This window comes from Staurois parvus, unplaced genomic scaffold (genome assembly GCF_062004578.1).
Source record: "Staurois parvus isolate SC_StPar_1 unplaced genomic scaffold, SC_StPar_1.0 ptg000149l, whole genome shotgun sequence".
In the NCBI taxonomy this organism is placed as follows: Eukaryota; Metazoa; Chordata; class Amphibia; order Anura; family Ranidae; genus Staurois; species Staurois parvus.
In genome coordinates, this window is record NW_028317945.1 from 8110768 (window position 1) to 8138710 (window position 27943).

General features: G+C 39.7%; 1 protein-coding gene and 1 long non-coding RNA gene across 2 annotated transcripts in view; one reads left to right on the top strand and one right to left on the bottom strand.

Annotated features, from left to right (window-relative positions):
* LOC149464692 (uncharacterized) overlaps positions 1-4324 on the bottom strand; it is a 67476-nt gene extending 63152 nt beyond the window's left edge. The window contains exon 1 of the long non-coding RNA XR_016312341.1: positions 3599-4324. This is a non-coding gene — a long non-coding RNA (uncharacterized LOC149464692). The remainder of the gene's footprint in view (positions 1-3598) is intronic.
* CBX7 (chromobox 7) lies at positions 258-27832 on the top strand. Its single transcript, XM_089674292.1, has 6 exons — positions 258-1348; positions 2861-2904; positions 10564-10629; positions 13860-13926; positions 16102-16468; positions 17579-27832. Exons 1-6 carry the CDS (start codon positions 1280-1282, stop codon positions 17734-17736), a joined length of 771 nt encoding a protein of 256 aa, XP_089530418.1. The 5' UTR covers positions 258-1279; the 3' UTR covers positions 17737-27832.
* The last annotated feature ends 111 nt before the right edge of the window (positions 27833-27943 follow it).

Below are 27943 nucleotides of genomic sequence, written 5' to 3' on the forward strand. Positions count from 1 at the left end.
TTTATCATCCATCACCAATCACCCTCATACATCATCCATCACCTTCATTCATCATCCATCACCCTCATTCATCACTCATCCCACTCATCTTAATTCATCCATCACACATCATCCTCACTCATCACCCTCATCCAGCACACATCACCCTCATCCATCCCGCACTATACACGGGCACCGATCGCTCCTCACTCTCCTGTATCTGCATCTCTCGTTTAGTAAGCCCCGCCCCCTGGCTCGGGCCACATGACCGGGTGACGTCACCAAGGCTACTTCTCCCATTAGAATCTACTAGTAAGTGCCGTTCCCGAGATGATGCTGCGCGCTCCCTGAAAATGTTGCGCAGGTTGTAATGGAAAGGCGAGAGGAGAGAGCGCTCCGTCATCTGCCATCCAGCCATCTCCTCCATTGGAGCTGAGTGCTCCGGCCGGACTTCAGGCTCAGCACCTGCAGCAGCAGCAGGAGGAGGAGGAGGGGGTGTCCTACATAGGTGGAGGAATCTGCAGCAGCCTTTGGCACGGTGGCAGAGCTGCAAGAAGAGGCAGCCATCCAGGCTGAGGAGGGGGCAGTGCCATAGGAAGAAGAAGAAGTGTCACCTGCACAGAGTTGTCCACACTCAGGATCTGCAGGAGGGGAGAAGTTTCCAGAAGCTGTGCAGAGCTGTCAGGGGTGTGGGTGGTGGACATCCCGTGTGCACACATCCACAGGGACAGGGACAGGCACTGGCAGGGCAGCCAATTCATTGGATGTCAATGAGAAGTGGTGTGTGTGCAGAGGCAGAGTAGTAGTAGAGCAGGCAGGCATTGCAGAGGGGGTGTGTCAGTGTGCTTCTCTAACAGAGGAGAGACAGCCAGCTGCATTGGGTACAGGCACTGGGTACAGGCATTGGGTACAGGCATTGGGTACAGGCACTGGGTACAGGCATTGGATACAGGCACTGGGTACAGGCATTGGGTACAGGCACTTGGTACACACAAACACCTATCTGCATGCATTACAGCCCCAGCTGCATTGGGTACAGGCACTTGGTACACACAAACACCCATCTGCATGCATTACAGCCCCAGTTGCATTGGGTACAGGCGCTGGGTACACACAAACACCCATCTGCATGCATTATAACCCCAGCTACATTGAGTGGGGGCTTTTACATAGGAGGAAGCCTCATCTGAACTGAGTAGGGGCTCTAACATAAGGACAAGACCCATCTGCACTGCATAGGAGCTCTGCCTACTAAAGGACTGGATAGCCCTTGGCACAGAGAGACAACACATAGACTGGCATGGAGCTCTCGGCTATTGGGGAGCAAGTGTTTGCAGTAGAGAGCATTCGAAAGAAGAGAATACGAAAGGTAAGCGCTAAAGCAGCCTTTTCCTGCAGGGTTGTCATTCAGTGCCTCCTCTCAGACTGCCATAACTTTCCAAGTGTCATGACAGGTTAGATTTACTCATCACTATTTACACCTGGTGAGAAAATATTGTCACTTTGTATGCACACTGTTGGTGGCAGAAATCTGACTGGCCATATGGTATTTACAATCAGCCTTGCAAAATATGAAATACCACAGCAGAGATGTGTTACCAACTTGTTATTCTCTGCTGTGCTGCCTTTGTAGACGGGCGATTGTGTTGCAGTTTGTAGAATAATCTAACAAATATCAAGTCAAAGGCTGCCTGTTACTGGGTAACCGGGAATAGTTCCACAGGTGGTCATGTGTACAAACCATGTACTAGACGGCTACAGACTATGGGGTCACGATCAATCCCGGGGTGCCCCAAGTCACATTGCAACTGTTTTTGGGCGACAGTGGTGTCCATGTCCAGGAACATATTTATAAAACAGTGAATATGATTTGCACCAATTATTCGCTGGTAGTGAATCAATCACTGTCATCTAAAACACGTGCACTTGGAAAATGTACTTACAGAAAATGTCAGATTCACCGATTTCTACACATGCCCCTAAGTGTTACTAGTACATTAGCCTTGCGATAAACACTAATATCACATCGTTGATGAATGGCATAGCTTGCCACCTTACGTGTAAGCCATTTGTAATGATGCAAATAGGTTTAAATTATGTTAAATACTTGGATGTCAGTCTGAAATCCATTATCCTTGAAAGTCATTTTAATGCAGTTATTGCAACCAGTGTCTGAATCATTGCCCTCTCCGGTGTTTTATCAGGGACCATTACTGAAATGGATTTGTTCTCAATGCAGTCATATAAACACCATTATTTTTTCTAATATTCTATTTCTAATGCATAAAGAATGGGAACTGATTGACTTCAATGGAGATACCACTTTTACGCTACAGGTGACTCACTTGTTGAGCTAATCTTTCTATAGGTGACTAAACCAAGTTGTGACTCACACAGATGACTCACCGTACAAATGTTTATTATACTGTAGTATAGAGCCAGATTTGGTCTAGTAAGGATTTATTGCCCAAAGGGGCCAGTATTGAATATGGAGAGAGTGGAAGTGTGACCTTTTGTTACTGAATGTTATGTGGCTGTTAAAGTCGTAAAACTACAGTCTTGGAATTAATACTGTACATTATCAGAATGACAGTGTTGTTTATATCTCGTTCTTGTTCATCTTAACTGCTTGAGATGACTCCTTTTGTAACAAATCTAGAAATTACTTTATATCATCTATCACCTATATTTATTGGGTGTTTTAATATAAAAGTGATCAATGCTAACATACCATCTATAAGGAATTTGTTTTTTAAAAGGCTGATATATCACTGTTGGCCTGTATTAAATAATTGCCTTGCTTTTTGATACCATGTAACCTAGTGAAGACATTGTAATTTGTCCTTTGTGATGAGTACCGTCTCTGTCTCTTTCTATCCAGGGAAAAGTGGAATATCTTGTGAAGTGGAAGGGCTGGCCCCCCAAGTAAGCTTACATTACTTCTACATATAAATACATGTATCTACATAGATATGTGTGTGTTTGTCTGTGTGTGTTGTATATGTCTATTCCCTACGCATGTGATTTAAAGTTGCATGACTGGTCATTGGTAGACGTTCTCAGTTCCTGCTTATTTAACACCAAACACTACAGTTTAATCTTTAACTTGTTCTTACAAGCTGTAATTCAATTTGAGATAAACAAATGTTTTGTAGCACAACATAGCATGTGATTACCAAAGAGCACATGCTTGGTTCCAACTAGAAGCATCTTTTGAATTCTCCCGCCTTTGGATCATGTGTGCGGTTAAAGGGAAGTGGCTTGACAGACCATAAAAATGTGTTTTCTTTCTCCTCAATGGTATTCATATCTAAAAGTAGATCCCTTTGTAAATCCAGCTAGGTATTTATTAAATAGCATCCTTAATTCTATATTTGGTGTGTCTTAATTTGTGAAAAATACACATTTTAGTTGTATAACCACAAAGACTGACCTTTTCATTCAAATAGCATCTCAATTAATAAATATGAATATACCACCAATCTATGTAGCACCTATATGGCAGCATAGTACATGGGGAAAGGAAATACACATACAAGAGACTATACAACATACAGCATTGTAATGGATGCATGGATTCTTTTATCAAGAATACCTGAAAATTAAAATATGAACTTACTTTTTTCCTATGATCCTCTGACTTCCCCCACTGCTTGTGGCAACCTGGACCTTCGGTCCACAGGTAATTCAGAGCATAGTGTCTGGGAAAACATTCTTCTGGGTTATTTAGGAGCTTTTGAAAAATATGATTTACTGATGAATGGGGAAAATTGTAGGAATAACATTACTTTGTCAACTTTAACAATTACTTCATAGCAAAGAAAAATGTTATTAAAGGTGACAGCAGGATGGACACTGTATTCTCCAGGAGAAATATTTTGGCTGATCTGTCTCCAGGTCTATCTCCATTCATGGGAAGATATACATTGGTTGCTCATTCAGGAAAACAAACCTTGATGTTGCAGATGGGTGTTTTATAAAGAAGAAAGAAATAAAAAATGCAGGTGTTGCCCATGAAATCCAATCAAATTATCTTATCTTTATACCTGCATTATAAAAAGCTGGCAGGTGGCAGCTGATTGGTTGCTGTATGCAACACCCCTACTATTTTCCCCATAAATAGTACCAGCCACAAATGTACTGTAGCTTAAACATAAAGTGATTCTTTGGTGAAATCATATGTGTTTTTTCAGCTTGAAATAGAAAGGATATTTGAATTTGGGAAATAGAAGGCATGAGTACTTGATTAAGGTGCTTTGCAGGGATGTATGCTTTATATGCAGAGAGCCAGCAGAGAGCTGTGTGTTCTCTTGGCATGGCACTGCCTGCTCCTAGATAAGGACTGCCTATTGAATACGTCTTGTTTATCACCTCTAATCTGACTGGGGGAGTGAGAACTCAGAGGAGGGGGAGCCCAGAGAGTGACGCATGAGTCATATGTTCACTTGTTTACTTCAGCCTGTGCTGCAGTGTGCGCAAGAACAGCAATGGAAAGGTGTGCACAGCGTAACCCTTTGTTTGTCTTGAGTCCAGCATGCCATGAGTGACTGCAGTCTCCACTTTATTTTACACAAAGATGCTAATTATTGCAGACCTTGTGTTAAACCTCAAACACAGACATTGTTGTAATACGGGAAATAAATTCTTAATAGCTGGTATAAAAAACCTTTAGTGAAATGACATTCAGTTAGTGTGTACATCTGTTCATGTTGACACTGGGGGGTTATTTACTAAAGCTGGAGAGTGCAAAATGAGGTTCACTTCTGTATATAAACCAGCTTCTAATCTCAGCTTGTTCAATTCAGTGTTGACAATAAAACCTGGAAGCTGATTGGTCTCTATGCAGAAGTGAGCCTGATTTTGCACTCTCCAGCTTTAGTACATAAACCCCTATTGTGCTGTAACAATTTATGCATATTAAGATGTTCTGGAAGAAAGTTGTTCACATTATCTTTTATAATAGAATACATGCCTGCATGTTATGGTCTCTTTCTGTTTAGGATAACCATACAAGTCCATTCTCCGTAAGCAATGCAGGCTGTTCAAGCATTGATTGAAATTGAACAAGGCTAAGGTGCTTTTGACCATTGAAACTATTCATTATTGTACACAGTGATTCTTCAGCTCATGCAGGTAGGTCTTGACTTTCCCCATTTCCACGGAGAAAAGGGAAATAGTACGTTATCATGTGAGCACAGCATTTACACATTGACTGAGTGGAAGGAAAGACGATTGCAGCGGATCCTGGTGATTTGGCAATACATTTGAAGATGAACAGGTGTCAGTGGAAATGCAGGACCTGCTTAGCAGGTCAAGTACAAACCAGGTGGTCAACTGCAGGTCACAGGCAGGTGAATTAATTCTGAATGATCCCAGAAGTGTCTCAAACTGATGCTATCAACACAAGCCTAAAACCCATTGACACAGGTCTTTACTTGATTTTAAGCAACAGAACTCTAGGTTTTTGTATTTAAAAAAATTATAGTAATTTTATTTTAGGATATTTCTTGGAATTTACCCAAGATCAGTTCAACTGTACCAATCAATGAAAAAAGTAGCAGCATATCATTTAATGATTGACATATCTTATTCCTAGTCAAATAGTAGAGGACAAAAGAAGCTCTTTATTCTTTAACCTTGGGTTATATGCAGCTACCTTCAGGTGACTGGACACTGGCAAAAAATCTGCAGCAACATCCCTGTATAACACCTTCCACTCCCAGCTAGCCTCAGTTTTTTTGCTAGTGTCCATAGTCGACGGACATCTTCTCTGTACTTAAAGCAGCTTAGATCTTTTCTGTGGAATTTTTATTCTCTAAAAGATTCACGGCTGCAACATAGAAACTGCTGTTTCTTTCTGCAGTTTCCAGATCAGTTGATTCCTCAGCTGAGCCTAGAGGCCTGTACCAAGACCCTGCGTAGAGAAGATGAGGGGACAACCTGTACTGCCCATACTGGATCCTGGATGGATGCTCACCTTGGCATGTGGGGCATTTTTGTTGAGTTAGCCACAAGGTGCTATACAGGCCCAGGTCTGTGGTATGCCAGTGGTAGCACCCTGTTCTTGAAGACCCCTTCAGGAGTGTGCCAAAAGTGGAGGGTGAAGCCAGAATGAGGTCTGGTCTCCTAAATCCTGTGGAGAGAGTGAAGACCACTGCTATGGTACACCCTTAAAATTTGTCCCAGGGTAATGATACTCCTATGATTTTAGTACCTGTTGTTCAGACAGTTGGCCTCATTCTGACTCTCTGCCTTCCTTTGGCCACTTTGGTCACATGGTTTTCTTCCTATCTATCTAGCAAGGAGTTTTCTGCCAACAAGTCTAATTTTTTTGGGCAGAATCTTGGTTCTTTTGCAGGCTATATATGGCAGGGGTCTCAAACAAGCTCCTTTAGTTTTCCCTCCTGAGTCAGTATCTGACTTTGCTTTTGCTACGGATATGCTGCTTGAGCAGTATGGAAAAGAGGAAGATCCCTCCCCCCTTCTGACAAATCAGATTAGGATGAGATGCCTTCAGCACAGACTTCATCTGAGCTTTTGCTACCCTTATTGACACTTGTTCTGCTTCAGCAATCTAAACACCGAAAGTGTAATTTCTATAAATGATCCAGTTTTGGTGAGATAGCTTAGCTTACAGTTAACAACTTGGGATAGAGTGATGAATGGGACTAAAGCATGAATAAGAATTGTGGGACTAACTACATAGAGCAGGGATCTCGAAACATTCTAAACAAAGAGTTAGTTAATGAGCCTCAGACTTCCGGGGTGCCCGGGCTTTGGCCAGTGGGAGTAAAAAATACCCCAGTGTCAGTGGGAGTAGACAGTATCTCAGGCTTAGTGGTCAGTGGCAATTAAAAAATTACATAGCACCTGTGGTCAGTAGGAGGAGGGTCAATACCCCATCATTGGTGTCAGTGGAAGGAATGGTGCCTTGTCGTTGGTGTCAGTGGGATGAATAGTGCCCCATCGTTGGTGTCAGTGAGATGAATAGTGCCCTTTTGAATTGTTCAGACCTTCTTAAAGGCCAGTTCTTCATCCTGCTTCTTGGTCACTGGCTTTATTGGCAAAGCTGTGGAAGTCTCAGTCCTAAGGGACAGGGGCCTACAGTTATATGCAGAGTTGCTGATGCATGGTGGAAGGTCTGTAGGGCTTGTAGAAGGTCCATAGTGCTGGTGCAGTAGCCCTTCTTGAGAGCACTGTTAAATTGTCTCCATTGCCTGTCTTCGGGACTCCTTTGTTGCTCATATCTATGGAACAAAAAGAAACAAGACTGACTTCCAAGTTATTCTATACTCTGTTCATAGCAACAATATAATACTTTTGGGAAAAGTTCCTTAGGCCAAAAACAAATAAAGAAATGGGGCACTTCCAGGAGTTTCAGTACAGTAGATTCAGACCAGGAAAGAGAATCAATGTAAGTTGCTCACCTTTGCAGGTGGCCAAGAAAACACAAAATGCGTATCAATCAGCAATCAGGCTAGGGTTCTAATTCTCTTCATCATATGGATTTCAAATGCATTCATGGTGATCTTCAGTCACCAGTGGACAAAAGGATATAATATCAAAGTGTAGTTACATCTGACAGCAGAGACATATTCACAGGAATGGATTTAAGATATCAGACTGATAACTATAATTTCACTTGAAGTGCTATTTAAAGGTGTATATTTACAGAGCACAAACTAGAAGTCACCAGGCTTCATAAATTCAAAAAAAAAATCAAATTTTAATACATTTTATTAAAATTAGTTGAAACTATACACAGGAACTTTTTTGTGTTTGGATTACCAGACTCCCCTATTTGTATGGAGTTTTGGACTTTGGCCATCAGATACCTTCTCTTGAACATTACAGGTTACAAAGAATAATACCTTCAATCTGCTAACTGCTAAAACCAGTGACAATTACTCTGTACTAATTCTCTTGGACCTTTCTGCTACTTTTGACACAGTTGACTGCCCTTCCCAACTGGTCAGTGACTGCTGCCAATACCTCCACTGGCTTCAGATCACTCATGAATAAATTCAAAGTACTAAAAATAACATACAAAGCTATCAACATCCCTGCCCAAGCTACATCACTATAATATCACCCATACTGCCCTTTCTGCTTCTTCCAAGATCTCTTACTCTCTAGCCCCCTCCTTACCTCCAGAGACTCCCTTCCTCTGAACCTCTCTACACCAATGTTTCTGTCTATCTCCTGCTCTGTCCACCTTTAAGCAATCTTTAAAAACCCATCTCTTTAGGGAAACCTATCCCTCTTCCACCTGAAAACTTTACTTTTACTTTCTCTGTCAGCTCATCCTTCACAATTATTGCCTTTGTTTATCATTTGTCCATCCCAGTAGATTGTGAGCTTTCATGGTCAGGGTCCTCCTAATCCTCCTGTATGGAATTGTAATGTGTCTGTACTGTCTCATTTTATTTTTAAATTAAACCACTGAAAACTTTTGGTGCTATATAAATATTGTACAGTAATAATTTGTGGCACCATTTTGGTAGCACCATGTACAGTTGTGCTATAACCTTTGCAAACCCTGGCAGAAATCGTAAAATTTTGGCATTGATATTGGATTTTGATTGATAATGCCAAAAAAGTGTCTTTTATTTAAGGGTCGTAATCATATGAAGCCATTTATTATCACATAGTTGTTTGGCTCCTTTTTAAATGATAATGATAACAGAAGTCACCCAAATGGTCCTAATCAAAAGTTTACATACCCTGGAATGTTTGGCCTTGGTACAGACATACAAGGTGACAAACACAGGTAAAAATGGCAATTAAAGGTTAATTTCCGACATCTGTGGCTTTTTAAATTTCAATGAGTGTCTGTGCATAAATAGTCAATGAGTTTGTTTGCACTCATATGGATGCACTGAGCAAGCTAGATACTGAGCTATGGCTGTCAAAAGACCTGCGTAACAAGGTAATGGAACTTTATAAAGATGGAAAAGGATATAAAAAGATAGCCAAAGCCTTGAATATGTTAGTCAGTACTGTTCAATCACTTATTAGGAAGTGGAAAAATCGGGGATCTTTTGATACAAAGCCAAGATCAGGTAGACAAAGAATAACTGCAGCCACAACTGCCAGAAGAATTGTTTGGGATACAAAGAAAAACCCACAGATAACCTTCGGAGAAATACCGGCTGCTTTGGAAGAAGATGGTCTGGTTGTTTTAAAGGAGGACAATATGATGATACTTGAACAAAAATTAGATGCACCGTCGAGTTGCCAGAAAGAAGTCTTTACTGCGCCAGTGCCACAAAATAGTGTGTACAGTATAATGTGTACGTGTCTCAAACCGGAGCACTAAGTGTAATTTCTCTCTGCTACCTTGTTCCTCTGCTATCTGCATGAGTTACTTCTGACATGTTTTCTTGACACCAAGAGGTAAAAAGGTTACAGGGGAGTGAACTCAAGCATACAGCCTGTAATTGACAGCTTCAGCTCTGTTCCTGTGTGCTGTGTAAAGGGGGGGGGGGGGTTTGTCCCTTTCCTCCAATCAGGTCTATGCTCTCCTCACTGAGTGTAACTTCAGCTCCCAGCCCCCTTTTTTCTGAACGCTAAGACACGCTATATAAATTCTGCACTTTGAACAGATATAGAGAAGAGATATCTGCAGATAAATAGATACAACTTATATAGGAGGATTTGTTTCATCTCTGTGTATCATCTGAGGCCAATCACTTCACTGGGTTTACAACCACTTAAAAATTAAAGTTTAGGCATGGCAATTTTTACATAGTACAGGTTGAACCAATGTAAATAAGCATGTCCCATATCTTTGAGGATCCCCATGGAAGCTGCAAATCACTGTAGAAGGCACCACTTCTTCAGTGAACTCAACTAACTCACGGGTCCTGTGCTGTATTGTGAACATAGGAACTCTCCTGCTCAGCACAGGCACCATTCAATGAATGCAAAGCATTATCTGATTGGATGACGTGGAGAGGCAAGGCGTTGATGTCACAATCTCCACCTTGTCCAATCAGAGAACTCTGCTGTGTGGAGCTGCAGGGCAGCAGGAAAGGACACAGCTACCCCAGGTCTGCCCCATATTGTGTTGCTCTTTGTAAAGCTGCAGGAATAAGGCGTACTTCACTCTTCATCAGTGGCACAGTGTGGGTGGGTCTGCAGGTGCTAAATTCTTAGGAACACAAAATTAGTGAGAATTTGGTGGGAGATCAGTCTGCGTGTTCTCCCATTCTGGTCCTGTCAGCTGCATGCTCCCTAATCTCTCTCGCTGTTTGGGTAGGTCCAGCTGAGCGGTTCTGGGTCAGAGTGGGTGAAACTGAGGCGAACGAGTGGCATGCTCCGGCTGAGTGTGTGGAAGTGAGCTGCTCGGTGCAGTACAGGATGTCCCCTGGCGCTAGCAACCTATGCAACACCTCTGCTGTTTATACATAAAAGGGCTTTCTCTCCAAAAATTGAGCAGTTGTCTACATAGAACAGCTCACCACCTGTATAGCACATGCGCTTTGACAGTTTGTTACAGCAGGAACAAAATAAATGTTTGATTTTTATTTAAATGTCTGCTCTAAAACCACAGAGGATTAATAATGTATATTTTTATTTTAGATATAGTACTTGGGAACCAGAAGAACACATCTTGGATCCACGACTTGTACTGGCATATGAGGAAAAGTAAGAAGTTCCTTTCACATTGTTAGAATTTCTTTGTCTCAGGTTTCTAAAGGCAATACAATATTAGGCTATCTTAATAGTTTCAGTGCAGAATACAGGACCTGCATTTCAGACAATAGGTTATATTCCAGCTATCTTCAAGTGACTGGACACTGACAAAAACCCCTAACGTTACTCATATAACCCTGCCCACTGCATGAAACTGCAGTTTTTTACTAGTGTGCTTAGGTGACGGACCTCTGGACAAGTATTTTTCTTGTTAAAACCATTCAGTTTTTTTTCATGTGATCCTTCTGTCAAGATTTGATCTTTGTGCAGCCCACCCATAATATTTGCTTTGCATATTGAATTCTCCTTTAGGTGCACACCTTGGCACAGTGTAGTTAGCCACAGGGTGCTATACCGCTATCGGGCCGTGGTCTATTCTATGGTTCTCAGACCCTGAAGACCCCTTTGTGGTATGCCCACTGAAGGGTGAAGCCTGGACCTCCAGTAGGCTCAAATGGATAAAGTAAGACAGGGTTTTCCTGTAGGTTAACACCAGTTCCTGGCCTTTAAAAAGGTAAATCGTAGTGTTGTCTATGTGGTTTTATAGGCAGAGGAGTGGGAAGCTATTACATTTCTCTCTAACGTTTCTTGGTAGAACAATTATAAATTAGTGCTTCTTCTCCTCCTGTCTAGACTTAGTCTCAGCAGGACTTTAGGTGTGCCATGCCTCTTGGCTAATGAACTTCTCCCAAAAATGCCCACAGCATGTTTCTGTGCCCTTGCTTCCTTTTACTATAGAAACTTATTTATTTCAGGTACTTATATAGCACTGTCAATTTTACGCAGCGCTTTACATATATATATTGTACATTCACATCAATCCCTAACCCTCAAGGGGTGTACAATCTAAGGTCCCTAACTCACATTCCTTCATACACATACTATGGACAATTTAGACAGGATCCAATTAACCTACCTGCATGTCTTTGGAGCGTGGGAGGAAACCAGAGTACCCGGAGGAAACCCACGCAGGCACAGGGAGAACATGCAAACTCCAGGCAGGTGGTGCCGTGGTTGAGATTCAAACCAATGACCCTAGTACTGCCAGGCAGAAGTGCTAACCACTAAGCCACTGTGCCACCCAACTTAGCCACAGGAACACGGTCAGCGCCTGGGTTGTAGCAGCTCCTATATCAAGACACGCAAAACCCCATTCAGTCTGAACTTCATTCCCTGAGTACCACACTAGGGATTCCCTGACTTAGTAATGGCGAATCACGCATGCAAAGGAGCTGGGACAAAAGGGGTGAATAACATGCACCATGCAGCCTGTCTGCATTCCAACTTACAGCACATTCCAACTCATTCGGCCATCCACATCCCTGGAGTGGACATTTGGCAGGGGGATTTCATAAGTCACCAAGGCATAAATTCAAGGGATCTGGCCTTTGCACCCCAAAATCTTTCAAAATCTCTGTCATAACTGGGGAAAACCTGATGTGGACATCCTGGTCTCCAGGTTCATCAAACTGAACAAATTTGGAACCAAGACCAGAGATTCTCCAACCTTTGTAGTAGATGCTTTGGTGATTCCTTGGACTCAGTTGAAACTGACTTATGCCTTCCCTCAAATAAAGATTCTCCCTCAAATGTTGCTCAAGATAAACGGAGTAAGGGTCAGCTGCAAGGTGCCTCAAGTTGTTATCTGAACAGTTTCAGGTTTTTTAACCCTTGTGTTTTTTTGGGACCCTGTTGGCAGTTTGGTTGTACTATGTTGTTACCCATTCCTCAGTTTATTGCTAGGGGATGTCCCATGGTCTATGGAAACAAGTCCTGTACTGTACATTTAAGGATGGGGATTTTGACTTGCCTATAAGTTAATTATTTGGAGTACAGTATAGGACACAGGTCCCTCCACTTTGTGTCTTGATCACTGCTTATTGCTTGCTAAAAAATCCTGGAGTCTAACTGGAGTGGGCAGGTTTACATGAGTGCCCACTAGGGGTAGCCCTAGTATGTTTTTTTGCCAGTGTTTAATCACCAGAAGGTAGTCTGCATATAGTCCATTGTCTATGAATACTGTGTCCTGTACTGTACTTCAAGGACTTTACAGGTAAGTCAAAATTCCTATTTTCTATCTGTTCAAAAGTTTTTTGATTTTCCAGTTAGTATATAAAAATAGTATCACACATACACTCACTGGCCACTATATTAGGTACACCTTTGGAACTGCCTTAATTCTTTGTGGCATAGATTCCACAAGGTGTTGGAAACATTCCTCAGAGATTTTGGTCCATATTGACATGATAGCATCATGCAGTTGTTACAGATTTGTCAGCTGGACTTAGGTGCTCTATTGGATTGAGATCTGGTGACTGTGGAAGCCAGTACAGTGAATTCATTGTCATGTTCAAATAAACAGTTTGAAATGATTTGAACTTTGTGACATGGGGCATTATCCTGCTGGACGTAGTCATCATAAGATGGGTACACTGTAGTCATAAGGATATGGACATGGTCAGCAACAATACTCGGGTAGGCCATAGTGTTTAAACAGTGCTCAGTTGGTACTAAGGGGCCCAAAATGGGACAAGAAAATATCCCTCACACCAAAACACCACCACCAGCAGCCTGAACTCAAAGCAGGATGCATGCATTGTTTACGCCAAATTCAGGCCCTACCATCTGAATGTCCCAGCTGAAATCGAGACTCATCAGACCAGCCAACATTTTTCCGGTCTTCTACTGTACAATTTTGGTGAGCTTTTGCGAATTGTAGGTTTCGTTTCCTGTTCTTAGCTGACAGGAGTGGCACCTGGTGTGGTCTTTTGCTGCTGTAGGCCATCTGCTTCAAGGTTCGATGTGTTGTGCATTCAGAGATGGTATTCTGCATACCTTGGTTGTAACGAGTGGCTACAGTTGCCTTACAGTTACAGTTGCCTTTCTATCATCTTGAACCAATCTTCCCATTCTCCTCTGACCTCTGACATAAACAAGGCATTTTTGTCCACACAAGCAACCATATACTGTGTTTGATTGCTTTTGCTTTTGGAAGTCTATGACCTCTGTACTGTGTAAATATTTAATTTGATTAGAAAAAATAATAATGAAAAATATAATTTTTCTCATCGTTCCTGAATTTGCTTGTTCCTCAAAAATTACTTTGGTATATGACCACTTCAAATGTAGGTGTTCTGAAAGTGATAATTTACTATGTTTTTAAATTATATTTGTTATTTTAGAGAAGAAAAAGAAAGAGCTGCTGGGTGCAGGAAACGTGGCCCAAAACCTAAACGCCTCCTCCTGCAGGTATGAACTATTATTTGATACATCTTAGATAACACTGAATGCAGCAGTTGTTTATTTTAATGTATTTCAATATAAACCAAAGGAAGAAGTTATGATGGGGGTTTTACATTACTATTTGCTGCAGCTGGTGGTTCTACTAGTATAACTAAAAGGATAAGTAGATGGGATCCTTTATGAAATAAAGTTGGCAGGCCCACGCTTGTACAGGAAGGAGGGCGGTTGCCCAATGTTGCCAAGTGGAGGTGGGTGAGCCATGGGTGTAGAAGGGTAGGCCAGGCTTTGTATTTGCCAGCCAAGTGAGCTGTCAATTGCAGACTGTGGCAGTAGCACTGTATTTGTAGGGGGGCAGGGGCCCACTAGAGGAGCCTCTGATAATGACATCATGTGCCCATGTGCCATAGGATGTCTATCACTGTTCTGTTTATACAATATTGCAATGTATACTATGCAATCCAGTGATTTACAGACGTCTTTCATGTCAGAGTTACTGTAGAGACTGTATGCTACATTAAACATGTAACATTTAAAACATGGGGAAAGGAGGGAGTGACACCAAGGCCACTGTTAGAAATTATGGGGCCCGTACAGCCTACCTGATGTGGCCCCCTTCAACCCCGCCCTCGACCCCACCTTTGGCCCCATCCCTGGTCACTCCTCTGACCCCGCCTGTTCAGTTTGTGTTCTCATACACCACACAATGGACAGGGGTGGACTTGTGATGGCTCTGTGGGAGGCCAGATGTAAATAAACTTGTGTCCATTTACATCAGGCTACCTCTGATCTGTCACATTTAGGTCTGGAAAAAACAGAAAAGGATGCAGTACTTTTCCATTTTTTTTCTGGATCTAAACAGACTTGGCGCTTTCAGTTAGGTCAGTGTTTCTCAACTCCAGTCCTCATGGACCCCCAACAGGTCATGTTTTCAGGATTTCCCTCAGATGAAACAGCTGTGGTAATTACTAAGGCAGTGAAACTGATCAAATCACCTGTGCAAAATAATGGAAATCCTGAAAACATGACCTGTTGGGGGTCCATGAGGACTGGAGTTGAGAAACACTGAGTTAGGTACACATGAAAAATTGACAGGTGACCCTAATTGGAAAGCTTGGGTGAAAGGTTCTTAATGGAGAGTGGTGTGAGGGCATTAAAGATGCAGCTCAGCTGTGAGTGTTTACTGCTCCCCCAAACACAAGTGTAAAGTAGCATCTTACTGTGTGTTATGATCCTCAGCATTAGGATGATCATACAGCACAGCAGGCAATCTATGGCTCTGTCACAGTGTGTCACACGGCTATCGGGTGTTGACTTTGTTATGGCTGTACTGTGTTACAATCTGTAGCACACTGTACAGCCATAAGTTAACAAAATCAGCACCCAACAGCCGTGTGAAACACTGTGACAGAGCCAAAGATCACCTGCTGTACCAGATATTAGTGTGTCACTCACTATGTGCTGCACTGCTGCCAGGCCCATGCCAGGATTAGTGCTGCTGTTCCCTGTCAGTGTCAGCCGCCTCACATCAGTCTTGGCATCTGTCCTGAGGGAGCAGAGCATTTGCATAAGATCACTTCACCAGGGAAGGCAGCCAGCCGGAACTATAACTGAGCAGCGCAGGTTGCTGTGCAGCTATGTACCTGTGCCACAAAAATGATTAAAAAGTCCCTTCAATGCTCCCTCTTCCTGGGCCCCTATGTTGAGCTGATGGAGTTTAGGAAAATGTTTTTTTACACCACTCTAAGTATGTAGGATCAGGGGTGTAATTTACTAAGTCCTATTTCTTTATTTGGCATACAAAATAACTATAAAACTGCCCGGGCCCCATGAGCTGAACAGGTACAACAAGGCTGGTTGTGCTGCCTTATCAGTGGACCTGAAGGGCACTATAGGCCCTGTCTATATAAAAAGAAAACCAGTATTTCACAGTAAATGCTGCTTAGCTAATGATGTTCTTTCCAAAAGAATAACTACTGCATTATTTTCATTGTAATTTTATCCTCTTTTCCTCTCTCAGTGACAACCTATGCATGAGGGTATGACAGGGTGTCACTAGGACAGGAACTTATGAAGAAACTAACTGTGGCCAGAGTTGAGTTTTAATGAAACATTTAAATTGTTCTAGCAAGCATGGATTTATAATGAGATAATGCAAGGAGTACAATTTTTCTTGTCTTACAGAGGCTGTATGGTATGGACCTGCGTAGTGCACACAAATCAAAAGAGAGAAATCTCTGCTTTTCTCTGTCTCGGAGATTCAGCAGTGGTCTGGGGACCAAACCTGCCACTGCATCCTCAGTGCCAGAGAAAGCCAAATCATTGCAGTTCCCGCTCAGCAAACAGCGCAAGGGGAGAAAGTTTCTGTGCCTGTCCCGTAAGAAGTTTCTACGGGTGTCTACCTTTGAGACTCTAAGCCGAAGGTCAGAGTTCTTTGCCAAGGAAGAAGAAAAGGAAGATACGCAGACGATCCCTGACTGGCAAGAAGAGAAATCTGCTGAGGAAGAGAAGCATGAAGAAGAGAAAGAAGAACATGCAGATGAAAATAAAGGTGAGATAATCTGTTTTAAAACTTTAACTTTACGTGGTAAAATGACAAACTGGTTTAACTTAAATTGTTAAAAAAACATTGACATATAACAGCTGCCGAGCACCGGTTTAAAGAATACCTGCAGCGAAATAAATACAGAGCCTGTCATTGCTGTTATCCTTTTTGAAAATGCCAGTGTCTGGATGCCTCTACCTTCAGTACTTAGATACACCAACCCAGCGCAAGCATGCAGATCAGGAAAACCAGAGTATAGGCATAAATCCTAATCTGTATACTCCTTCTGAGTCCATGACTTAAAAATTACTGAAACCGTAGATCATTATGATAGCAAAGTACACCTGCGCCCTGACAATGGACATTAAATTAATTACATATTCTTGTGTAAAAGATTCTTTAAATGCTGGATTTACACCTTTTTTGCTTTTACTTGATTAATTTTACATTGAAATCATTTGGATTTCATCAAAACACACATCAATGCAAGCAGTAAGATGTGGATCACAGTGCACATCAGTACATTATGACGTTTGGTCGTGGCATCGATGCACATTAATGTGTGTTATAATGTGTAGTGACATACAAGGTACATAGCAAAGCTCGCTGAACTGATTTCAATGGAAAAGATAGATGTGATTCAAGCCTACAGTCAGTATTTTTTTAGGCTCATACACACAGGTACCCAGCATAGCTAAGTATGACAGGTATGCAGGAGTGGGTACATGGAACCTGACCTGGAGTTTCTGCATCCAGGTCTGTTCACCCATCCCTGTCTACTTGTCAAGCTTGGCTGTGCGGGTGAGTCCATATTTATTCACCATTGTGAGCTGCCTGCACACAGCTCAGTGTTGGGAGAGAAAAGAGAAAAAACTGTTCTTTACGCTGCACAGGGTTGATTACCTGTCAGAATGAGCCCCTAGCGCTTTTACTGCTTGTTCAGAATAGGTCAGTACTTCAGTGTGCATAGTATGGGCACAGGTTCACTTAAATTTATCCACCACTTAACCTGTGAAATCTTATATAACATAATTTGCTTGCAACCATTCTGTACATTTTTATGATTTTTCAGTTCTATGTGTTGCTTACTATTACCTCCTCCTATGTTATTTGCAGATGATACAAAGACGCCTACTTCACCTCCCTGGCTTCCTGTTGTGCCCACACCTATCGAGATCATTGTTACTGACATCACTTCAAACGCCGTCACAGTGACATTCCGTGAAGCCCGGTCGGCAGAAGGCTTTTTCCGGGACCGCGGTGGCGAATGCTAGCTGCACCGTTCCCCTCTGTTGTATCTTTCTCGTATTCCTCTTTCTTCCTCTACTGAACTGAAGACTGAAGACTAGAAAGCAACTGCAGGCAAATGGGTGTTGCCCCTTTAACTGGACTGTATAAAAGTGCAGAACACTGTTTCTGTGATAGCAAGGGTGTAACATTCCTTAAAATATTTATTGCCAGCTCCACAAGCTACAATTGACTTTCTTGAAAATTTCTCCCGGTTGAAAAGCTATTAACTTTCTCCATAAATATACAAAAATGTTTTGCATGGGAAAAGATGCAAATTGTGAAAGATACTGCACAGAAAAGATGCCACAATATATGGCAATGTACAGTTGCATCATATTTTGTTTTAATGGTAGGTGTTTTAGCTACAGTAAGACAGCGTCTTGTAATAGCAGATTATATTAACACAACACCCTGTACAGTATGAGAAGGTAACAACCATTTTAACTGCACTCACACCACAGCTCGTAGTAATCCGACTTATGTATTTGCACTCGCAGCACACTGTAATGTTCAGATGCTTGAATGATGTTCAGTCAGTTAGTGTACAAGCTCCTGAGTTTTACAGTTGATTCTCATTCTGCAATATGTATATTTACAATGGTATTAGCGCTGCTGTTTGTGCTATCTGCTTCTGTGCTAGTAAGCTTTACTTGTATCCTAATGATGAACCATTTGCACATATGGTATACATGGTGTAGTTTACCTTTTCACAGGTTTACTTCTAAAACTTGCTCACACTCTTGTAGTAATTAGTGATGTATACATGAAATTCTATGCTGACAAATACTTCATCATTGTCTCAGCAAGTGGAAAATTTTTACTGTGTATATATAATTTTGGATTTCTAGCTAAGAAATCACAAAGAACTAATTATTGGAAATAAATCCCAAAGTATTGTGGGATTATTTACCACCATTTGTAGTATGCAGAGGTATACAGTATATACGTCAACAAATGTTTTAGTGCTTCACTTATTGGGATATCCCTCATGCATATATCCTATTGTTCCATATATCATATTTTGGTATTTTGGATTCCAGGCCTAGGAGGAAAAGCAAGAAAATTACTTTTGCCCATAGCGGTTAATATCTTAGGTATTGATCCCAGTATTACATCCAGAGAGGAATTACGTTAATATAAGAAAGATATTTATCTAAACCATGATTAATTCAAACACTTGATCCTCTATATAGAACCAAAATATGCAATGGCCACAGGGTAAAGTATTTATGAGGCCAGAGGTTTGGTTGGTTAAGATAAGCACTTTATTTTGCACTAGGGTTTGGGGATAAGATATACATTAAAAATGCACTTGTATTTAAGGTATTTAATATAATGTCATAGTGGCATATGTCTAAGGCTTCTGCGCTATTCTAAGACCTCATACACATGAACACTGGAGCTTCATAGCTCTGGACTGCATTCTACGCAGCTTTGAAACATGGCTGCCAGCCAGTGGGTCACAGTGTAAAGGACTGGGCCTGCAGTGTTAAGCATGTCCTAAATGCTGCAGGCAGCGTTCCTGTACACACATTGCAGCAAAGTGAAGTAGACGGTTCACTAAGTGCTTTTGTGTATAAGGCCTTAATGTTTGCCATAACTGTACAGTCATGCCCATTTCCATTATTTATATGTACTAGATGTTTGGCATATTTTATAGATTCAATCTAATTTGTTCTACCACATGTTTTGAGAGCAGACATTCATTTAAACCAGCAGGGAACTATATTCTGAGAATAAGCTACATAACGTGCACAGATTATGTGTGTGTATTATTTTAATGTAGACTGAGAAAGCAAAAACTTTTGTAGAGTTTTTTTTTTTTTTTTTGCATTGAATGATTATTTTTGATTGAACTTGCCCCAGGCACATTAGTTGTGGTGAGCTTGTCTATGTACTGCAATGCTCACTTCATCTGACTATAGTCACTGCTACAAATCTCCATGGATTGTTATTTGTGGGCACAGTTTGGCACTGGATTTTTGGACACACAAACCTTTCTGTTCATATAAATGAAAGATGCTTAAAAATGAGTTATCAAACTAAAAATTGAATCAAGCATAGTCCTTAAAATTAACCTCAATCCAACCCTTGAATCGGACCTGTTCCACCTTTAGGGATGAGAGATCATTGATACCTGGATGCAAAAGCCAAAGTTAAGTGTCTGTGTGCCTGGCCAAATAATTTTTACACTTTTTTTTTTGAACATACATTTTATTTGCTACCCCAAGGCTTGTTTTCAAAAGAAGTAAAGCATGTTCACTTTGTGAAGTAATTTTTCACTTAGTTTAGTACAGGGGGTCGCCAAACTTTCTAAACAAAGGGCTGGTTTATTGTTCTTCAGACTTTAGGAGGGCCAGAGTGTGTCCAATGGGAAATGTCCTGGCATCAGTGGGGGGTAAACAATGTAATGTAAACATCTTTAGTGTTAGGGGAGGAATAGTGCCCCATCATTGGTGTCAGTGGGACAAATAGTGTCCCATTGTCAGTGTCAGTGAAAGGAATAGTACCTCAAGGGCCGGATGAAGGAAAGCAAAGGGCCGCATCCAGCTCCCGGTCTGCAGTTTGGAGACCCATGGCTTAGTGAATAGGGTGAACCTGTGCTGCCTTCTATCATTCAATCATGTAGAAGCAACAATCCTGTTTTTTAACTGTCTTTGCTTGTGGTTCGGTGCGCTTTGCAAAATCAATATTCACCACCTTCACTAAGTTTCGGGAAAATTCACTTTAAAAAGTTAACATGATTTATTCCTCTAGTAAATCAACACCACTGATATTTGTATTTTAAGATGACAGATGGACACACTTCAACATCTGCAGTGTCCTGGTTTCTTCTTCTATCAAAGTGCATCTTGATGTGCCAGACTCAGTGACAGACAAGCCTATTCAGCACAGGTTTGTTGGTAAACAAAGCCATGTGAACACTGCAATTACATGCTAAGGAACCATTCTGATTGGTTATTAATTTGTCAAGTACAAGAACTAGCAGATGCCACCTAAAAAAAATCAGTGCTGAAAGACAATGTATGTCTTTTGCATCCAAAATTCCAGTGCCCACGTTGCCATGCCAGACACTTCTAATCTGACATCACTACTGGTTAATAACTACTGGTGCCAGTATACTCTGATGACACTGCTTTCTATGAATACACCTTAGAATCTGCATAAATGACAGTGCTAGTAAATATCAGTGCTGTTTATGCATATGCAAAGGTGGACTACAGTCAGAATGTAGACAGTTATCTGAAATGTTGCTATGGGCAATGCAAACAGTTTTTAATTTGGACAGTTTGCTAAAAAAAGGTCCCTAAAGTGCCTGAATGCACGGTCTTGTGAAAGTGACGGATTTATTTAAAATTGTATTGATTGTTTGAAAGCCAAACCATTTACAGCACTTATTTATATACAGTTTATATATAAAAAATGGTTAATTTCGTTTTTGAGAGGCCAATAGTAAAAAATGTCCTGGAAAAAATAAGGCTTTTTGTATAACAAACTACCAACGTGCACCAACCTATTGCATTTATGTACCATTAGTTCCTATAAAATGCTACTTTTACTGGATGGTTTCCTATTAGTCCCTACATGTGGATACAAAAGTAAAACATTTAAACCAGCATATAACCTAAAATGATGCATGGAAACTAAGTTAATATTTTCTTGCTTTTCTACTTTTTTTTAGAGGGTGTCCACAATTTTCTGGCATTTAGTTATTACTCATAGCATTTTAACCTTCCTCCCCTGTTTATAATATTTCTACTTTTCCCAGTACATGAATATCTCTTAAAGTAGTAAATTGATTATAAAAATGGTTCACATTACAAAGATGTCCTAAAAAATGTACTTTGTTGTTAATGACTTGGATATCTCATATCTTTATTCTAGTATGTTGATGTATATACTGGGAATTGATATGTAGCTTATATCATTAACAGGTTTCCTGTATGTTTTTGTTCAATGAAAATTAGTTTTCCTGTTCCACGAGGCTTTTGAATGAAAATCTGTTTGTGATCAGACCAGATATTTCACTGATCCCTTTAGTTTTATGTAGAGTGCTGCTTTATAGTGATGTTTAGAAGCAGCATAATTGTACCATTATATACATATTATATTGATATAAATACATATGTTATGTGAACTTCATGTGATAGCACTTAGGACCAATGAATTAATGAATACGTTATTTGGCTTGCCTATACTAAGTATCTAGTATGTGTCTGCATTTTATCTATTTAAATGATATTTTGCACACATTAGTACAAGGTGAGACTGTATAAAAAGTGTTTAAATAATTATGAGTGTCCAGTTGTACCAATCTGTGCTGTATTGTGCATGGTGTAAGATACTTCCTCATAGTTGCTTAAACCTTTTTATGAATGATGTCCATTGATCTGGGCACTTCCACAAAACAATAATTTTTTATTTTAAGCCATGTTCAAACTATTATACCACTTTTGCTCCTTTATTTTCCTTGTGCTTTCTTGTTTTCTTACATCTAGTTTTTGTACATCCTCAAGGGCTCAAACTACATTGATGTATTTTATTACTGGGCAAGATGCTAAGAAAAGGTCATGATATAGGAAATATTCCATGAAAGTCTAAACAAAGTTTATGATTAAGACTTTGGATGTTGCAAAATTGTATCTGGTCACTGCTGAAGTGGTCAGTGCAGATCCACTCCATTTATCGTATATGTGTCCGAAATTGTAGCAGATTTTGCATAAGATATACATTTTACACAGACCTTGTCTGAGTAATGATATATTTTTTTTCTATGAAGATGGAGCTCAGGAGGAGCTCAAAGCTGAGGCTGTTCACATTTCTTTTCACCTGCTGAGCTAGTAGTGTGTGGCGTCTCTCATCCCCTCATGCTTCCCTTGCTACTGGATTACGTATAAAACAGCCTGCACCCTTACATTACTGTGAGACACCGGATCTACCAGAGCACCTTGAGCGGCACTATAAATTGTATGGGGAATAGTGATACATTTTGTTTGTTTATTCTTCCTAATAATTTTCAGTTGCGTAGTCATGCGCTCAGTACATGCAAACGACATAACAATTCTCACTCACATTGCAGGTGGTAATAGTAGTGATTTTCTGAATGGGTGACAATGATTATAATTCAAATGTAGTCACTCATAGGCACTTCTTTCACAGTTTTGTGTTTTTGAGCATAAACCGAACCAGGGAAGAAGGAAATTTGATTGCATGAATGATTGTAGAAAAATCACTTTTAATTTTTTTGTAGTCTTACAAAGTTTGGCAATGAAGGTCTATCCTAAGACACTTAACTGTGAAATACCTATACCCTACCATCTATTTTTACTGATAACATACCTTTGTGTCTGTAATCTGTAATAGAAATAAACAGCGCCCATTCCAGATAATCCAATGTTTCTTTTAGAGTTGGCAACACAATTGAATGTTTTAACTGCAGACTTCCTTTAACCTGATTGAATCTTAAAAGTGAATACACATTTGCTAATCAATAACCAAACTAAAACTTACAGTAAATCTGGCTGTAATTGTTTGTCCCTATATTATCCAGTTTCAAAATATACAGTCTTGTCTTACTGGTGTCACCGCACTGGTGAATCAACCCCAATGTATACTTGTCACATGTTGTAAGAATTGGCAAAGTATGGAGATGTAGCCATTCAGTGATTTGTATCCAGTCAGTGGCTTGTGCATTTGTGTAGAGAGTAATCCTCATTCTGAACAAAGGGATTGGCACTGTCAACGCATGGGCCAGAATACACCCTGAGCCGAATTATGCCTAAACACTTATTGTTAGTAATAGTTTGTAATTAATGGTCATATAACAGTTCAGATAACTGTTTCATTTAGTGTGAATATGCTGTTTTTCTTTTCATTTTTTTTGGGGGGGGTTAACATTATTTTACAACCAACAAGATTTTGTTTTATTTACTAAACTCCATGTGCCCTTTGGTGGTTTCTTTCTTATTTGAAGATTTGGAGGTAGACTGCAGAATAAGCATGTCCTAGGAAACTGGGCATTTCTTCAATTGCAGCCGTCTCTTTCTAATCCTTGCTTGTCTCATCCCATAAAAATATTCTCCTTTAAATTTTTATCCTCATGGGTTATTTATTAACATAACTGTAAATGTAAAGTAACTGATTATAACTAGACACTAGTTTTTGAGCTGTATACCATTTAAAAGTGATTGCAGATTTTTACAATGTCATTCAGCACATAAGCACATTGAAACTTCTATCATTAATTGATCTGTTTTCATTTGTTTGCTCTACCCATGTTGTGTGCGCTGTTTTATTTAAATATATATTCAATACGCTGTTTTATTTAAAAATATATTCATGGTCTAACTTTGATTCCAAAAACTCTTTCAGTCTTGTGTCTTCCGACATGTTAGCTTTTATCCTTTATGAGTAAAATGCTGGTGATTCCATTAGATGGAAAAACTTATAGGAGAGAGCACCAGCAAAGTCTATATTACTGTAGTTTACAAAGTTTGGGTAGCTTCACAATTACCCAAAAATGCCTTGTGTTTTTTTAGCAGCGTCAAAAATAGAATAAAAATACAGTATCTAGTAACACTGGTCCCACTATAAGTGGCATTTTTTTCTGTGAGATTTACCTGCTAAAGGACTCTTGCACTTTAACTACACATCATATATGAAATATAGTGATTATCACTATTGCTCTGATTTTATATATCACGTATGTTCCATCAATTAAATATTTGAACAAAAATGTAATAATTGCATACAATGCAAAGTTATAGCACTTAAGTATTTGAACAAACAAATGTGGCTTATAAAGAGATTTTTCAAAATTGTTGCTTGTGATAGTTGGTTTATTTGATCTTTATAAAACAGAAAATCAGGAAGGGTTTTTGTTTTAAAGGTGTTTTCCATGTGGGACATAGAGTGGCTCAATGATTCTGACTTTTTCATGTAGCAGTAAATAGGGATTCCCCTTCTTCCTACCTAAACAACAGCATAATGTTAGCCATGTTGTGGAGGACAGAGTGGAGGACAAATGGGTTTATTTTTCAAATGAAAGGAGACTGTTACTTAGTGTAGCATTTGTTCACTTAAATAAGTTGAAGCTGAATAAGTTGAAGTTTTGTTTACTTCAGTCATCCAAACATGTTGGGTATTCAAAGTGAACACAGCTTTACCTTCTTTACCAAGGTAAGTGAACATTCATTTTTTTAAAGCGAGCATACACATTTCAACAGTTTCTCTTCTCTTAGTAAATAAACCCCAAAGTCTGTCTATCTAGGTCAGGGGTCTCCAAGCTTTCTACACAAAGGGCCAGTTTACTGTGCTTCAGACTTTAGGGGGGCCGGATCATTGCCAATAGGAGTAGAAAATGTCCTATCATCAGTTGGCGTAAACAATGTCCCATCTTTGGTATTGGGGAATTATTAGTGTCTCATTGTTGGTGTCAGTGGGAATAATAGTGCCCCATCTTTGGTGTCAGTGGGAGGAATAGTATCCCACCTTTGGTTTCAGTGGGAGCAAATAGTGCCTCATTGTTTGTGTCAGTTGGAGATATAGTGCCCCATCCTTGATGTCAGTGGAAAGAATTATGCCCCAAGATTTGTGTCAGTGAGAAGAATAGTGGTCCATTGTCGATGTCAGTGCAGGAATTGCCCTATTGCTGGTGTCAGTGGGAGGAATAGTGCCATGTATCAGTGGAGGAACAGTGCTCCAAGGACCAGATACAGGTAAGCAAAAGGCCACAGTTTGGAGACCACTGATCCCTTATTGGAACATTGTAATACCGATATTGACTTTACCAGATTTCAGATTTACATTGCTGCTATCAATGGGGTGACATCTTTCTTCTTGTTCCCTGGATGGTTAACAATTGGGAATCCACTTTTAGCAAAAAAGTAATCAAACCCTTTAACTTATCTCAAAGATGAGGAGAGATTTATTTTTTTACTTGGTAGTTGTTTACAGTTTATTAGTACTTTATGTCTTTTTCACAATTCGTGAAACAGTACTGAGATTAATGTACCTGATTTCCTTCATGCCATCTGTTTTTAACAGGTAGCTCTAAGTGAAAAAGATATATATATATATATATATATATATATATTTAGTTTGTAGTTTAAAAGCAGCATGCTGTGTTATTGCCCAGACTCACTCAGACCTTCAATTTTATCTTTGCTGAAATGTGATTATTTTATTTTATATTGTATAAATTACTACTTGTTACAAAAGGCTGCACAGCTTTGCTTAAAAGTAATAATGTATGTATTTGTCTTGTATCCCTTTATATAATTTTACTATAGATTGTTGTCCACTAAAGATGGTTTTGTATAAGCAAGATTTTAAAATATTCCTTGGTGCCTACATGAATTAGAAATTTGCTTATAAAATGAATATATTATTCTCAGAATAAATTGGGTTATTCAGGAGGAGTCACACAGAGGTATACCTAGGAGCCTGTGACTAATCCATAATGTTTTCTTATTTTTTGTACAATTTCATTTGTAGCTGCATATTTAAAACATGATGATAAAACCTGCTCTTTTTCAGCTCTTCAGCGCTATTTTAGCAGCATTGATTGTTGTGTTAATTGTCCAGCGACGTATTTTTTTTACCTGTTATTTGCTGACTTAGTAGCAAGGTGAAGATTTTTGTATGTTACCATCTAAATTAGAATATGCATAGTTAAATAGAACATTCTAAGGTTGATGATTGAAAAGGAGGCAGCTTGCTTTAAATCACTCGGCTGCTTAAAAAATAATGCATGAAACATCATTATTCCTCTGGCATTAAAGAGTTACAGGTTCATTGTGGAGGAACCTGGTAGAGAGGGTCTCTTGCTTTAATTGCACAGATAAATATGCATAGCAGTCACATAGACAAACTGAATGTACTTTTGAGAGATTTTCAGGTTGGATTAAAATTTTATGACATACAAGCTCAATATATTGACATTGAGTTGTACAGCAGTTTGTAAATTGCAGATCTTATGGTGACTTAGATTTATGTTTGCTCATGTTCTGGAGATAAATTGAGTCACTTCTCACGGTAGAGTTCTACAAATATGCTGGTCGAATTGTACCAACATGTACATTGTAGAATTTTACTGTTAGCAAATTTAGTCTCTGCTATTATAGCAGTATTAATGGCCTTGTGCTGTAATTATTCATATTATTCATAGTAAAGAAAGATCAGCTGACTGATGTAATAGTGGGAATGTATGTAAGAGAGTGTTAAATAATTTAGTCACAGAATAATCATATCCCCTCAAAATGTAGCCAGATTTATACTAGAATAGCCAAAGAAATATTACAATAAATGATATAGCCAGGAAAAAAGCTATAGATTTTTAATGAAGGAGTCTCTTGTTCTGGTAGCCCTAATAAATATTACAATAGGCTCCTGAAATCATGTCATTATAAACAAGCCTAATCCAGCATGAAAAATTAAAGATTTACCTAAACTATACCATGCCTCCATTATTTAATCTTTGGTAACGGATGTTGTATGCAAAAGTAAGCTATGGGAGATCCAGGCTGCTTACTTTTCAGCAGCACAGATATTTAAATCTACTTATCACTAAGGGCCTGTGTTGACATGCTTTGGTTCTGTCAGATGGGTTTTACATTCTAATACAAGTTGATGAAAATGCAAAATGTGCTTGAGGCATGTCAAGTGCTGCTCAGAAGGAGCTCAGCTGCAGGTCAAATTCACCTGCCAGGTTTCAGTAGTGTCTCAAACTGATGCCATTAACAAAAGGCCAAAGCCCATCAACACAATCCCTAAGAAAGAACCTTTTCCATGGTTACAGCAGGTGCATTGCTTAAGTGCATTAGGGCTACACTGCAAGGATTGTAATCGTACGTACATTACTTATTCCTTTTCTAAGATTAAAAGTTATTAAAGTGTATACGTGTGCAATCCAGCCTGAAAATAAGGGTGAGAATTGAGGTTTAAGCAATGACCAGAAAGATGCAGAGAGTGTATAAAGTGTCTTGAACAGATGTCTGCTTTTATTTTTGTATATTTGTTGAACATTTATTTATGTAGGAATTGTTGCAAAATAAAATGCTATATATATTAAATAATCAATGGCTAGTTTGCTGTTTCCTTTATTTTAACCACTTGCCCTTTAGAGGAATTACCCCCCCCTTCCTGACCATTTTTTGCGTTAAGGCTCTGCGCTACTTTGACAATTGCACG